The sequence below is a fragment of the Temnothorax nylanderi genome, unplaced genomic scaffold, assembly GCF_030848795.1.
Source record: "Temnothorax nylanderi isolate EJ_2023f unplaced genomic scaffold, tnyl_v1.0 TNYL_tig0018_pilon, whole genome shotgun sequence".
In the NCBI taxonomy this organism is placed as follows: domain Eukaryota; kingdom Metazoa; phylum Arthropoda; class Insecta; order Hymenoptera; family Formicidae; genus Temnothorax; species Temnothorax nylanderi.
In genome coordinates, this window is record NW_027249080.1 from 1132917 (window position 1) to 1148861 (window position 15945).

The 15945-nt window shown below is 41.2% G+C and overlaps 1 protein-coding gene across 1 annotated transcript; it reads right to left on the reverse strand.

Moving 5' to 3' along the window:
- Nucleotides 1-6524: 6524 nt before the first annotated feature.
- On the reverse strand, nucleotides 6525-13165 carry LOC139768821 (endocuticle structural glycoprotein SgAbd-2). Its single transcript, XM_071699403.1, has 3 exons — nucleotides 12801-13165; nucleotides 11287-11453; nucleotides 6525-8370 (listed from the first exon to the last, which is right to left on the reverse strand). The coding sequence occupies exons 1-3, from the start codon at nucleotides 12810-12812 to the stop codon at nucleotides 8103-8105; spliced, it is 447 nt and encodes a 148-aa protein (XP_071555504.1). The 5' UTR covers nucleotides 12813-13165; the 3' UTR covers nucleotides 6525-8102.
- Between the last annotated feature and the right edge of the window lie 2780 nt (nucleotides 13166-15945).

A 15945-nucleotide genomic window follows, 5' to 3' on the forward strand; every position in this document is an offset into this window, starting at 1 on the left:
CTACCTGGTCCTTAGAGCCCGAGAGCTAGGAACGATACTAAGTGTTGTGTGTGTTACAAAGTAATATGTGCGCGCACAAGATAAAACTCTACTTCCCCCCGAGTTTAATGCGCGTTAGGTAAACTTGGCGCTCGCCAAGCGATTTTCCTTGCCGAGTACCGTACGGTAATACGCCGGTAATACGCGCGAGTGCACAGTGTATACACATATTGTAGTAAATAACACGTCGAAACCTGCGAAATGCCGTCGAGTAAGTGGTATTCACAATTTTCATTAAGCGCTCGCCGCTGGACGGGAGTAGCGTCTCTCTCCGGCTCCCTTTCGTCGTAAATACATCTGACTGCGCCGCATACCCCGGAGTGTGCAGTGCGAAATCATAAATTTGCACGTTCCCGCCGCGTGCGAAAGCGCGATTAATATCAGCCGGAACGTCGCCAGCACTCTATCGCGCGTGCTGATTTATCGGGCGTTAAAGTCCCTCGTATCCGTCATTTGTCACTGTAACGCAGCAGGAATATTACTCCCTTCAGACGTTATCTCTACGTATCTATTCGCTCTAACACTGTAAAGATAGCAGCTGCGGATACCGCCAGTTTATTGCACAGTGCGTTGCGCATGAATTATCCTGTAGCAAGTAAAACGACGTCGAAGACGTAATGGATTGTCATTAATCGTTCATCGACCATAGACTCGAGTTACATCGTGATTATTTTGCTCCGGCTGCACTGTTTCCTGTCTCTATTCCTAGACTTACCGTTATTGTATATCTAATTCCTCGCGAATAATATTTTTCAAGATCATCTTTTACGAGTTCGAAAAAACTCGCTAGACAGAGTCGTTTCAATAATTCATCAATAATTTCGAAATGATAAGGAACATCTTCCTATATCTGCGTCCCCTTTATCTGGGAAACCTATATTTCCAAGACGAGTATTTTTTTAAATCTTGTATTATTATAGTGCGAGAAGACACTCAAAAAGACAGTAGCACTTTTCTAAAGTTGTAAACTGTAAAATTAGCTAACGAATTTTGCTATTCCGAGAAAAAAATTAATAGATTAAGAACTTACAATTAGATGCGCTAATCGAAATAAAACATAAATCGAAATTTCGAAATAAAACTGAATTTACTTTGTGTAAATCGTGCGGCAGTAGCAGACGACGAGTAGCGTATTAATGATCCATCTTGACCCGCGCGGAGGCGGTGTAGCGGAGCAATTTCAGCAGCCGACGGGAGATCGCAAAGCTCGGATCGGTTTGCACAATTCTCGGATAGGAGGATACTCGCCTGGGAGGACCCCGAAGGTATGCGCCTTCTCGAACACGCGCACGAGCGTCTTTGTGCCTCGCCGTATGATGACGAGGCATACCTAAGCTAACGTAGCTAATAAAACCAGAAAGGTCAGACACGGGGTTCAAGTGGGTCTCGTACACCCCGAGGCGAGCAGGCCTCGGATCTGGAGCCATCCTGGATGAGATTTGTGACCGACGGGAGAGAGATCCTCCTCTCATCGAGACGTTCGAGCCTCGATCCCGAGGCGATTCCGCGCCCGGCCGCAAGTCCTCAACGACGAAATTCGCCGTTGTAGTATCTCACCTTCGGTTTCGATCCAATTCCGCTTCGTGATTCATTCGCCTACCGTGCTTGTCGTGCACTTCGCAATCCGCGTCTTCCGAGCTAGTCGAATCTACGAGATGGAGAAAGAGAATGAGAGAGAGACAAGTTATACTTAAAGGTCAGTTGATTGACGAGTACTTCCTCCCTCTTAATAAACTTTCTCCTTTGAGATTTCGTTAGTTCTGCCAAATTATTAGAAATTCTGAAATTTGAAACCGACGATTTTAATATCTAAATTTCTTAATTCCCAGACTTTTCTTATACATATCTTCTTCACTTTTACTGCCAGAATTTCGACACATCATAATCACGTAGGATACGACAAGTAATCTCTATTCGCAAATTTTTAACATTCTCTGTGCGATGCAGGATCTTTCGCTATGAGTGTTTATCTTCCCTTTATCGCGATCGCGTCCCATTGTGTTCAACACAATTAAACCTTCCTCCTCCCCCTTGTTCCGTCTTTCACCATCACGAAAGTCTTTCAAGGTCTCCGATGATCAGCACGAAGGGTGAAGTCGCATGTTTCTCGCACCGATTTGTCGGAGAGCGCAATACATTATGTCGATGATGTCACGACATGACTGCGAGGATGTAGTTACGATCGTGGGCACATGACGAGGTGCTTATTAGGGATCGTTCCTATCGCGACTATACCCGCGACTATACCCGGATCAATCCGCGAGCGCGAACGAATTGCGAAGCGTTGGCATTCGAAGCGTCTCCTTTCTTCGCTGTGCCATGCCCTTCCTTTCTTTCCGTTATAAATGACGAGCGAAGAAAGGAATTCATGCCGAGAGACTCGTGTCTAACTGTCGTCGCGGAGATCCATCCATCACGATGATCCCACGACCAGAAACATTCGAGGAAACATTTTAATTCTCGATATTGGTCATTAGCTGACTCCCGTTTCCGTATCTGTTTTTAAATGTTTACTGATGCGTCACTCGTATTCAAGATGTTGTGCGTACAAACATGCAATTTTTTTCTTCGTTTTCTGTTTTTTCTATTTCTTCTATTATATTTTCTTTATTCAATTGCATTCAATAACATTTCTAACTTGCAATTTTGCTGTTTTATCACATATAATTGTTTTGTTTTAAAAAATTCAAAATTCCTTAATTGCAAGAAAGAAAATCTATGGTAGAATACACATGTAAAAAGCGCGACTTTAATTAGCAAATTTATAGCAAAATAAATTCAAAAGAACCTTGATATATATCGGTTAAGCGTTAATTACGATATTGACGGAAATACGAGAACATAATTATGAAATTCCTCCAAGTAAAAAGCAATGTATGCAGAATATATATTTATAACTTCATGATTGACTAAAAGAAATCGAAGTAAAAAATTGAAATACGTTACATAAATCGAGACACGTTGAAAACAGTTCTGTTATTGAATACCATATATATGATTAGTTTCATTAGTGTGCAAATCTAAGTTTAGTTCGTCCGCGCACGTTACATCGCAAATCCTTCCTACGAGATTTTCTATTTTCCTACCAGCGAATACGCATTCGCAAGCGAGGACGAGCTGTCAACGTTGTTGTCAGAACAATAGTGGCGTATCGCTAAGTTTTCTTGCGCAAAAGCGCGATGACTGCGGACGATCGGCGACACACTGCGGTGCGATCGCGATTTTTGCGACAGGGTACGTCCGGTCCAGAAGTGTCCGATTCCTTGACCGACATCACTGGTGCGAGACTCGAGCCAAAACTTTTCACGATTGTATGCAAAATATCAATTTCGTGTATCGCGTGTTCTTGCGATAGTTACTAAAGTCCACTTCTTTCCGTGGCATCTTTCGGTCGCGCAGACCCGACAACCTCGTTAACGAGCGAGCGGTTTGCACCTCACGCGTTCGACTTGACGGGCAAACGCACACGCACGATTGTAGCTGTTGTGATAACAGGGAGAGCAACAGTCTGTGTTGTAATTTGTGATAGACCACTCGTCAATTCTTAGTATAATACAAATAAACGTATAATGTAATTCTAAATATCGTGATTTTAAAATTACTGAAGTTGTAAACTATATAATCTTGCAGAAAAAAGAGAACATGCTTTTTGAAAGCAATAATAATATACAATAAGAATTATTAGAAATATATGTATATGTTTATTGATATATGTAAACATTTTTTACATCTATCAATTAATCAATATATATCAATAAATTATAATTATTTTAAGTAGAAAGTTAGAGATTTATTAAATATCCAGCTCTTTAGAAATTTATTTCAATCATAATTAATCGACAACATTTATCCTTGGATGAATTGCATAATGATATGCGAACATAACTGTATAATTATAATCAATATTTATCTAAATATCTATCGCTCTTAAGTTGGCTTGCAGAGCATCTAAGAATTGCAACACGAGGGGACCTTTCGATCTCGATATTTAGAAATAAGCATAACAGTCGCACGCATGTGCGTGATCTTTAACTCGTTTATAATTCCGACTCAGAAATAATATTAAAGTTATTCGGAAATGCTTTTAAGGTTACTCGATATCAGACATAATAATTAATTATTTAACCGCATTCTTCTTGAAAACGAGCAAATACAAAATTTTATTCGCACTTGCAATACGCTTTGCGTACAATAGCACCACACGAGAGAATCCGATTGTTTTAACCGCGATAGTTATAACCATCGCCATTAATAACTGTCAGCTGGTAATGACTAACTGTCAACTGCTGATTATAATTTTCAACAATACGTCACCCTCGCGCCGCGCCAGTCCACGTATTAAATAGTCTAAACTGACCTTTCAGTTTGCATGCACGTCGAGCTTGCGCGTCGAGCGAGCAACAATTTACACTCGCGATATCACGTAATTTGACATCGGCTTCGTAAATCACAACAGGGTTGCCAAATTCATGGATCATTCATGTCTAGCGATCAGCAGGAATACCGCAATATTCGCCGTCCTGCTCTCGACCGGTATTTCAATTAGCGTCAATTAATTTCAGAAACGAAATATCGAGCGGCTGACCTTTCCAATAACTGCCCCGTTCAACTTGCAAATGCAATTTGCGTCTCGATAAGTCGCTCGTATTGTGAAGACGTGCCTGCAATGTAGTTAAAATATGTACATCGTGCAACCATGCGAGCTAATTATCGGCAATTATCGCGCGATCGTATCGCGTAAGCAATAAAATTTGACTAGAGTCTAAAATCTGCCAATGGCTTCACGCTCTCGCATTTCTCGCAACTATACGCGATCAATTTACGACCCACCTGTTCCATATTTCCTAAGCTCTACCATGTGACCATAGAAAGTTTCGGAGAACCACTAAATTCGATACCCCGTCATTTCCATCTCGCGGATACCTAAACCGTGGAGTCTCGAGAGATGCGCTCGCTCGCTCGCTCGCTCGTTCACGCGTTGTGCAATGGACAGGAGACCGATGATTTGCTTTCACTGACTCACCTTTAACATGATATTACGATTACCATTAACATTAATCCGGATGGCATTTCCACGGCCGGTCGGTCCGCCTAAAATTTCGCGCTCGTGCTCGGGCGCGCGGCGATTAAAACCCACGCCGCGTCGCGGCAATATAATCACCGTAAAACCGCGTTAAACGGCCATTTATCGGCGCGAGCCGTGCGTCGCCGAACGACGCGAGAATCGATTTTAATTAACAGTTGTTAGAGCCAGCGTCCTTTCGCGGCGACGATCGCCGCGGCTCGACACCCGATAAATGAATCCGCGATCAATCGACGCGCAAAAAAGGTCGATGCGTGTACAAGTAATATAAGATTATTACCGTGTCCAACAATAAAGTACGTAATATGATACTTTCAATAGGGTAGACGTAATCCTAGAGGACTTCTGAGAGAAGATCTCTAAGAAGGCGCTTTACGTTTGCCGACACGATAATCAGATAATTGCGCACATTCAATTTTCCAATCGTGGAATTTGTAATCTAAAAATGTTCGAAATTATGATATTTTAATGCGAGTACGCTCTTCCAGACAGAAAATTAATATACACTTGTTCACTCGATCTTTTACGGATAAGCGCTTATGTCATGACGGCACCGCTCTCGAGAAAGCGGTTCAAGCTCATTTGCCTAATTGCCATTATTTCGACGCATACGTTGTTTCACCCTGGATCCATAATGATGCTGCCGAGAACCTCACGTGACCGTCGGCATCGCGTGCCACTTAATAACCGCTAACCAAAAACGGTTATCGCCAAAACGGGAAAGTAAATGTTGCGTGGTGTGTCGAGAAGATTTTTTTACTCGGCGAACTCGGTTTTCGCCGGCTGAAAAGAGTTGAGAAAGACGTACTCTCGTCAAATCCAAAACGGGGCCTGGGAGGTACCATCCTTTCTCCTCCCCGCGTTCGTTCTGATGTAACGCGTTAAGCAATCCGCGACGTTTGCGATGTAACGCGGCCGGGTCGTAAAGCATCCTTATGTAAACAAATCAACCCGATCCGAGCCACCGTGCGATCGGACTTCGCCGACTTCGACCATGTCCTCGCGCGTAATCCTGAAAAATCGCCGAGCGATCTATCGAGCACATGGCGATCTGTAATTTATCCTAACGTCCCAACATAGTCTCGAATCCATTCTCCGCTTATTACAAGTACCGCTATTTCTGAAATATGATGCTGCGAGTTCAACATTTATCACACGACGTGAACAGTGAATAGCAAATAGCTCGCGCACGCGCGCGGTCATCGTTGTAAATAAACATTATTATTGCTGAACAAAAGGATAGTCTATCTTGCACATTAAAATAATTTATTATTGTACGTTGGTCATGCCCGGGTTCGTTAAGAATCGTTAAAGGCACAGAACAAGAGTGAATCTTTAATGGATACCTCGGGGGCGCGTTATAATCATAGGTACGTGATTACGATATTCAGAATACATGGAGAAGCATGCGCAATTAAACGATTTAATAGCCATATAGCATGATACATTACAGCACAATTATGATATGACATATTGTCGCATCGGGCACCTACGCCGCGATTCTGTTCCCTCCCATCGTCTCCACCACTTTTCGCCGAGCGGAGAATGTGGAGGAGCGAGACGCTCGCGAGGGATCATCGCTCGCAGGATACGCAGGATCTCGATCGCGTCAGTTGGACGTAATCTCTTCGTGTTAGGATCAAAGTAAAGCGAAGCGATACACTTCGTATTCGGCAGGTCTTCCAGAGACACGGAATATCGTTGATTAGTCGGCTAACCCTGAACAGTATAACAGAATTCTGGTAGAATCTCAATTCTTCTTGAAATTATTACATATAAGAGATTGTTTCATCTGAAAATTTTATACTGACAAAATTAATTTTCAAACTCCACGACATGATGTTTGTTGTTTTAAGGTACGTAAGAGTTCTTTTACTTTCGTATTTTCACATGAGTAACGTAACTTATACTGTTTAGGGTTTAAGGCACGTTCAGGCGACGAGCGAAATCCTCAAAGACGAGTACGAATTCCGGTTAATTGCGGCGTGCAATAATTATGCACCAATATAATTGTTTTACAAGTCTGTTATTATAAACGTAAGTTTTCAAGTCTCATCGTTACAGAGATAAAGAAATGATTCGATCCGCAAATTGCACCGCTCGGCGGTGCAATTAATATAAACTCCCGTAATATATTGATCTCTCTCGTATAAGGCACGGCGGTCTTGCGTAATTCATATTTAAGATACTATCGTGTCGCGTCTTCTTATATAATAATGCTGAACTTCACTGAACATAGCATGCTGTGCATAGCACATGCAATATACAATAATTCTGTTCAACATTTTATTTTACCTCGAGCTTTGATGGCAGTCGTATTATCGGCCGTATGCATAAATTACACCTCCAACGGTCTTACAGCTTCTCGTGTCGCTGCACCATCGCGATTTCTTAAGATATTAATGTAAAACAAGTTGTGCTTCAATAGCAATCCCCGTTGCATTTCAAATAAAAATAAATTTAAAAAACGCGAAACATCCAAGAACTGCTAAAAATGTTTTCTTTTTTTATTACTGTTACATGTATTGATCGAAATTTCGTGATCATTAAGAACAAATAAAATTATTTACTTATTAAAAATCCTTCTATGTCAATTAAAGAACAAAGAATTGATTTCTTTCATTCTTTTATTCTCACTTCGCTTGTACTCATCGATCTCACGTTCCGTCGACTCGCCTAATCGTGCCTCGTCTTGCACGGACAAAGTAGACACTAGTACTGCTCGACAAGCTGATCATCGATAAAACGATCATGGAGCCACCGTGCGATTAATAAATATCGATTTCCAGAAATGAAGAGCGCGTCGTAACATTTTTCTGCTTTAACGTTTATCCCGGAATTAATAGCCAAGATCGAACCATCCGCTTCGAACCATCCGCTTCGAAAAAATCTTTCATATATGAGTAATATGACAGAAGAATATCGTTGGTATCCATGTCGATATATCGAAGCGTTGGGAGCAGTCCTAGCGTAGATATTTCTAATATCTCCTGTAGGGGTCTTCCTCTTCGGGATGAGCCGCATTGTGCGCCAGGGCACGTTGTATCTCTATCGGTATCGGCGGCGGTGTCGGCAGGTGCGCCCCACTCGCTACAAAGCCATTCTCATCGGCTGTGTAAGTGACCAGGATCGGGGTGCCGTCCGGGGCCGTGTAACTGTATTGACCTCTGACCGCCTCGATCTGGTTCGGCCCAATATTCTTCGGCTGTCCGGTCTCCGCTACGGAGATACCATTTTCCGTGTCGTAGCTGCAATACAAGTAGATTGTTTAGACATATTGCAAACTACTTTTTATGAGAAGAGAGAAATATTGCGGTTTAATAAAATAAAAAATAAATAAAATAAATTTCAAGTTATAAATATGTGTGCAATTTTTGATATTAGTCCGCAAATAAGATTAACAAGATTTGCCTGAGATGGTTTATTTTTCGAAACGAGAATCTCAATATTTTATTTTAAAAAAAATTAGCGTGTGATTGCGTATGAGAATACATTTTTAGAATCTGAGTAAATCCAATTAAAGTCCATCATGAAACCGTTTAGAACGACAATCTCATCGGCTCTATGACTAACTCATTTCGTATCCATTTTCCCACCGACCTGCCATTGGGAAAACCAGTCAGAGGAAAGCGCTACCACCTTCGAGATGTTAGGTGGAGCCTGGCCGAGTCTCAATATCCTAGAGACAGGTGTCACGGGAGGGGCCCGAGTAAGGTGCGAACTCCAGGGTAGCGAGGATGGGTGAGGAAGGTGAGCGCTTAGGTAGGCAGGCAGGCAGGCAGAGGTAGGCAGGTAGGTCGATTGTAATTGTTCAATTGCGCAATTATTGCGAGCTGTGCAGCCGAGTGGCGCGCGTACGATTAACATCAAAGCCAATTATGTATCCTTCCTTCGGCCGAGACGGGTTCACGGTTTTTGCGATTTCGATTAAGGCGACTCTGGTCGCCCAAGTAGCGCCTGGAGAACCGTCTGGTGACTTGACCCGCGCGCAAATGGTCCGCGACCTCGGCACGCCCGAACGATTATCTTAAATGACTTAAATGATACAGTCATACAAAGTCCCGGAGTTAGAAAGCGTCCAAAGATAATTGATTATTACGGAGGTATGTCGGCTCGTCGGAAAACTATTTGTGAGGACCATTGAGCTTGAATGAAATATTAGGTCGCCCAGGAATGAGTGCCAATAATGCGGAATGGATGTTGCAACGGTAATCGCAGGTTTTTAGTCTCTAAAGTCGATTGTTGCGTTCGTTAATTGCATGCAACGCGAGATGCGCGTCGTGTAGATTTAGCGCGATGTAAATATCACGACGCGAGAGATGATCGCATCACCTAATAGATAATTCGATAATCGCCGACCTACAATCTCGTCGCGTTTGACTAATTATAGCGAATCGTACGATATGTGTTAGAAAGTCAGAGTGGGGTGAAAATACTTCGACACCTCTTTGAGATGGTCGACTTTTCTTACGGACTCTCGTGTAGAATTTTGCATAATCATTGATGCCAGTCTAGTCCGATAATTATCCGATAATTCAAGATAATATTTCAGGTAAAAAGAGAGGTAAAGAGAGAGAGAAAGAGAGTGTGTACATGTGTGTGTATGTGCACATGTTGCGGAACTAACGTAATAATTATTGATGCTTACATTTCGTGCAGAGTTCTGCAAGCTTGAATATGTTGTAAGCCTGTAATAATTATCATTCGAGCTATGACTAATCATTTTACGCGCAATTCCATCTCCATTACCTATTTAAATAAATGAATAAGTAAACATTTAACGTCCCTATACTATTAAATCAAATTTGATGTTAAGTTTAATCAAGTTTTTTCCATCGTGTGATGATCTTGCCATATTTGCATTATATCGAAATATTTTTCTCATTAGGAAACGTAGTTTTTCTACTGTTGAACGCGGGAATATAAAATTTTTCTGAAAAAGTTTTCACTTTCAGATATCTTAATCTTGAATGATTTCTATAATCGTCTCGCAAATTGAGTTGTACACATGACAAGCAATTATGAAAATTAATTGTTTGTAATAAAATCAGATAAATTTTATCGCATTCTTAAAAGAGTCGTAAAAGAATTAAGCTAATCGGAAATTTCTTTATTATTATTGAATTGTATCAACTTTATACACGATAACATAAATTCGCAATGCACACGTGATTACTGCACTGGCATACGAGTCCGCACATTTTTTTTCGTGTGTCTAATTACGGTTAATAGAGCACACCGTACTCAGAAACATTCCCAAGCGACCGTGTAAGATTATTGGCCTTCGCACGATTCAAATTTTCTTTCTCTTCTCATTTGAACGCTATTTCCGCCGTACACATCGCGAGATTCGAGAATTGCTTGGGTGGGCGGGCAATAAAAATAACTGCAAACCTGACTAATAAACGTTGCGCGAGCACGATCGACATAATTGCAACGTTCAAACTCCTTTTTTGGATGGTAAAAGGATGTCGGCACCATCAAGATTAAAAAATAGCAGCTAAACAATGCTTATATAGATACGTACTACCGAGAAATGACTCGGCGCATCCCACATCTTTTCAGACAATCATATCGATTCTTCTCGATCAACTATACATTATCCTTAACGTAGTACTTATGGAATATATATTTCTGGAAACGAAACTTTTTTATTAATAAAATAATCTTCCTTTGAAGAGGATCAATTTATGTCAAAATTCCATTGATAACTGATAAATTACTAATTGCTTTATATAAGGCAAGAAAGTTTTTAATGCTTTTTTTCTTTTAAAATGATATTTTTAATTATGTATCATTTTCTTAGTTTTATCATCTATGAAAAAAATGTCGGAAACTTGGGGGATAGTATATAAACATTTGTTGAGAAATAATATACAAGTTCTAATCATCAAGACGCGTCACCACTTTCGTACGTTTCCGGTGCATTAACTACACTTCCTTCCTGCCTATTAATCACTCCTCGATGAAAACGCAGCACGATGGAAGGAGAAGAAAAAACGGACGGTCACGCCGAGCGTGTTAACTTCGCGATTGCATCGACCGAATGGCGCGAGCGTGTTTTCATACATTCGAGGGCATCCGCGGTTCCTCGAGCGTGTCGAGATCGTTCTCTCGACGGCGACGTAACGTACGTATACACTTCGGCGCCGGGACGATCTCACCTGTAAGAATACGATCCGTCCGGCGAGGAGTCTTGCGTTTGTCGCAGTATGGCGTAGAAAGGCCGGCCGTAGTAATTGGGATTGTAATATTGCGTCGGTTGTGGATATGGAGTCGTGAACCTGCTGAGCTGTGCGTATGCCATCGTCGTCAGACCGAGCAGCAATATCTGCGAAAATAATTGATTGGTGTAATATCAGTTAGAAATTAACATATCGAGCAATATTTTCCTAGTGTAGTGTACATAAATTATTTGACGGTCCAGAAGTCTCCCAATATTGGAATAATTATATAATTACACTAACTGATAACAGTAACTTACTCCTAATTTACTTTCTATTGAGTCATTTTATAGTAATTAACTAATAATAGATAATGCAGTTGTTGCAATTGCGACTGTTATTGCGCACCTGTACTTAAAACATTCAACTGCCATTTGATATTATTAGATTAGCACGACGAACTGCGACAAGTCACGCGGAATTATATAACCTTACGTATTACTTATGCAAAAGGGCCTGCTAGATAGGTAGGTTGAGATGGGTAGGCAGTTCGGCACGCAGGAAAATTTCGATTCACCGCAAGAGCCGGCGCGGTTATGAATAATTATATGTTATTCCATGCGTCATAATCCCCGTCTCACGCTCGTCGGCGACTTCCTCCATTGTGTACAAGTGATTTGCGACACAGCGCGTAATATTTTTCACGCGGGCTAACGAGTAAAACAAATGCTTACAATAAGCATAACGGGTGCTGGAATCAATTTGTGTAATAGTGCGCGCATAAGGGTGCCGTCTTCTCGACGTGTCTCATTATCGGTCGATCGTATAATACAATTATACCGAGAAAACATTTATGCGATACGAATGCCAGATTTGCGCGATATCGCGTCGCAATTGTAACAAACAATCGCAAAGGTCGTCATTTTTCCAAGAATACTGTGGTCATCGTTTTGTGCGCGCCAAACGGAAATGACGAAATCGACTCCGATAAAATCGTCTTCGTTGCAACCGATATGTTCGTAGAAACTTATCCGACCCGAATAAAATGTGAATTTATATAAATTTGCACAAGCGCAAGCGATTGGCTAATCCGTACGTTCGCCGTTCATGCCAAATCTTCCACTATCGTAAAGTTTCTCTGTATCTAATTGCCACAATTTCGTCGTGCTCGATCAACCTTTCAGTATCACGGACCTTAGACATAGTCCCAGTTTAACGAGAGATTTATATTAAAAAACTGATCTTATTATGTTTGTCTCCTTCTAGCTAAGCGTAACATAATATCAGACTCCTCGTCCTGATAAAGTAAACTGCAATATTCACGATACGTTGGTATTAATAATGTCTCAAGACACAATGGGGTAAACTTCTAAACAATTTTCAATCTGAAATGAGACGCGATTAATCGAAGTCATTAATCTTCTGTTCTTATAAGTTCCTCCCAATTTTTAGTAATTACTTGGAAAACGGCGGATCAATCGCGAACGTGTGGAGAAAATTAAGATCACACTCACGAGGGTATTCATGACGATTTTTGGCGTATTCCGAAAATTAGACGACGATTCCTCGATCTCCTATTATCGGCGAATCGGTGCGCACTTGCGTGGCAGCGAATAATCACACCGTGTGCGAGACACACTCAGATCTTCCGAAAAATCACGTACGAAACTCTTGGGCTAACTGCAGTTAAAGACACAAGAGCTTAGGTGGTCACGGTGAGGCTTTATAGTCACCGAGACGATCTGCTTGTGCCCCCTTTTTGCCCCGCCATCGGCCGTTTTCTGGAGGTTGAAGGGGAGAATAAATCTTGGACGTTACTCGCGTAATCCGCTAACGAAGCAAAGGGTGGTGGATGGTGGTCGGGGCTTTCTGGTTAGACGATAGGTAGGTGGTAACCGATGGTTCCCCTCGCGTGCACTCGCGCCTCGTGTCTCCCGTGCATCCGCGTGCGCATCTGCGCCCACACGTATCGCGATCCTCCGCAGGTGTGTGTACGCGCGCAAGCTTATTAAATTATACACACGCCAGCACTCGCGGAACAGATACAGACAACAAAGCAGGCAGAAGCTGGGAAGGCGCCGCGAGAAACGTACGTCAAACGCGAAACCCGAAATCACGGTGTGTATCCTGGAAAGCATGGTTCGTGGGTAAAAAGACATTAAAAAGCGACGAAGTACTCGAAATATATTTGTACAAGTAGAATATTAAGGGTGCGCGATTTATGGGCAAAATAATTATCCTAAAAGTTACATGCTGAAATGCAGAACGAGATGGTATACTTATCTATTCGGATATTTGTGTCAACTACAGGTGTTCGCAATATCATCCATCCCAGGCATGGGTATATTGAGCACACGTAATACGTGTCGCCTGTTAGCTATTGCTTACAACTCGCACTTACAATTAGCATTACGCTTTTTCTCGCGGTTCTCACACGCCTCGCGCGTATCTATATCGCTTAGGAGGTCGAGATGCTTAAACGCATGCCATTTCTCTATGAATTGAATTCATTGCATATATTAGCATGCTTCTTTTGCTCGCGCAAGAGCTGCTTATACCATTCTCGTGTGATGTATGCACATGCATATCACTTGTCACGGCGCGTGAAATATACGTCTGTGCAGTTTTTACTCTTCCCTATGCAAACAATAATAAAAACATTGAAGAAATGATAAAGCACGACGGCAAGTCACATTCTTGCATAAGAGACGTTTGCCTCGAAACTTTCCGCACATGAATAATAACCTAATATTTTATTCATATATATTTTTCAATTTTTATTTATATACATATATATATTATACATATATATAATCAAACTTAATATGCACATATTAAGTTTGCTTGTAACGGAAGATCCATATTAATAAAGCGAAAGATGCATATAAGATAATTCACGATACAAATTAATGTCCGATAGTATTTTTTTTATACGATCAACTCAAACAAAATTTCAACTGAGGTATGCTCAAACTTAGAACCTATCACGCAATTACTCCTATACATGTAGTTATACAGCTCTCTGCTATAGTTAGCTCTCTGCAACTCCTACATCCGCATCGCATCTAATGCGAATTGGGCTAATTTCGCGCTTGTAGACTCATCCTTGCTCACTGGGATGGAACCACATGCACGTGTCCACGTGTACGTGTGTGCGCGTGTGTCACGCCCACGTACACGCTACGAATCCGCGCGGTGAGATTGAACTTAACGAGGATGCATTGCTCGTCGCCGGGAGAACCGTCATCATCTCGCGTCTCATCGTAACGTCTCGTATAATGCGCGCGCGTCGCGGGCATCGCCTCGGGATTCAGGATCGCCGCCGCCGGATTCGCCGCGGATCATCGCAGGGCGTATTCCTTTCACTGCAACGAGCCGATGCAACGCGATTCGCCGCGCCGCGCATCGTCGCGTCGATCCTTGCGACATACCCCGGGCGTAACACCTTAGCACATCCTTCGGTCCTTCGAACGATCAGGATCGCTTGCGATGATTTCTTCAGGAAGAGACCTTCCTGGTCTCTCGGGCCCAGTTGTGCTGCATGGTGTGTCGCCAAAATAAATTAATTGTCTTAGCGTATCATCACTGGAGTGCAGATTACACAAACGTCCATAAATATGATTCAATAATAATAAAAATGAAACGACAGTAATATGAGTGATATCCTGATACCGCATATTTGAGCATTAATATTAACATAATACAGTTTATGATAATATTATATATATCTACATGTTATATAATTAATTATTATTGACTGTATTATTATATTTGATATAACTTTTACATACAAGATATTATAATTCGCATGGTGTATAATATTTTCTCTTTTATTTTATCTTTTTCCTTAATTGCATGATTTAACGTAGCGATTTTTCCTTCGAAAAAGTTCATCGATCTGGAATTAGAACGTTGGGTTCACTCGATCTATTGGTCCATCATAATGTCTATTAAAACTGGGTCGCACCCTACACCTACTCCAGCTCGTAGAAGGCAAGAGATTTTAAAACGAAATAACAAATGTATGAACATAATTACGTGTTTGTTCTGCATTCTCTGGAGATCTCATGGATAAGTTACGCGTGGGTACCTTGCGACTGAGTATAACTGAGTATCTTGCGACGCATAACTAATAAATAATTATAAGAAAATAATCGCTTAATAAATATTTCATACGTGACTTCTGCAATGCGCCGTCGATAATCAAAGATATCGCTATTATGCTAAAAGATTTATTTTCTTTTGTATTCTATTAATTAAAAAGGCGTTATAACATATAACAATCTTCTTAAGAGACAAATATCTATCAATTTTACTTCATTATTCAAAAGTTCAATGTTTAACAATATAAATAAAACATATTGTGTCCCGATTATTAATTATTTCTATATTTTATAGTACGTTTTATATAATCCTTTCATATAATCCTCATATTGCATTAAAAAACTCACCTACAGTTCGAGCAAGTTGAAAGCAGGATGCATCAGGATATAATAGTGAATCTTCGTGATATTTCTCGAGCAAGACCGTGTATTAACGTATTTCTCATCCCTTGATTTGTCAGAATATCTCTCCCGTCTCCGGGATGAGCCGAGATACATATCTCTTTGTACAAATCAAGGAAAAAGGGGGTACGTAAAGATGCGGCTGAGGAACAAA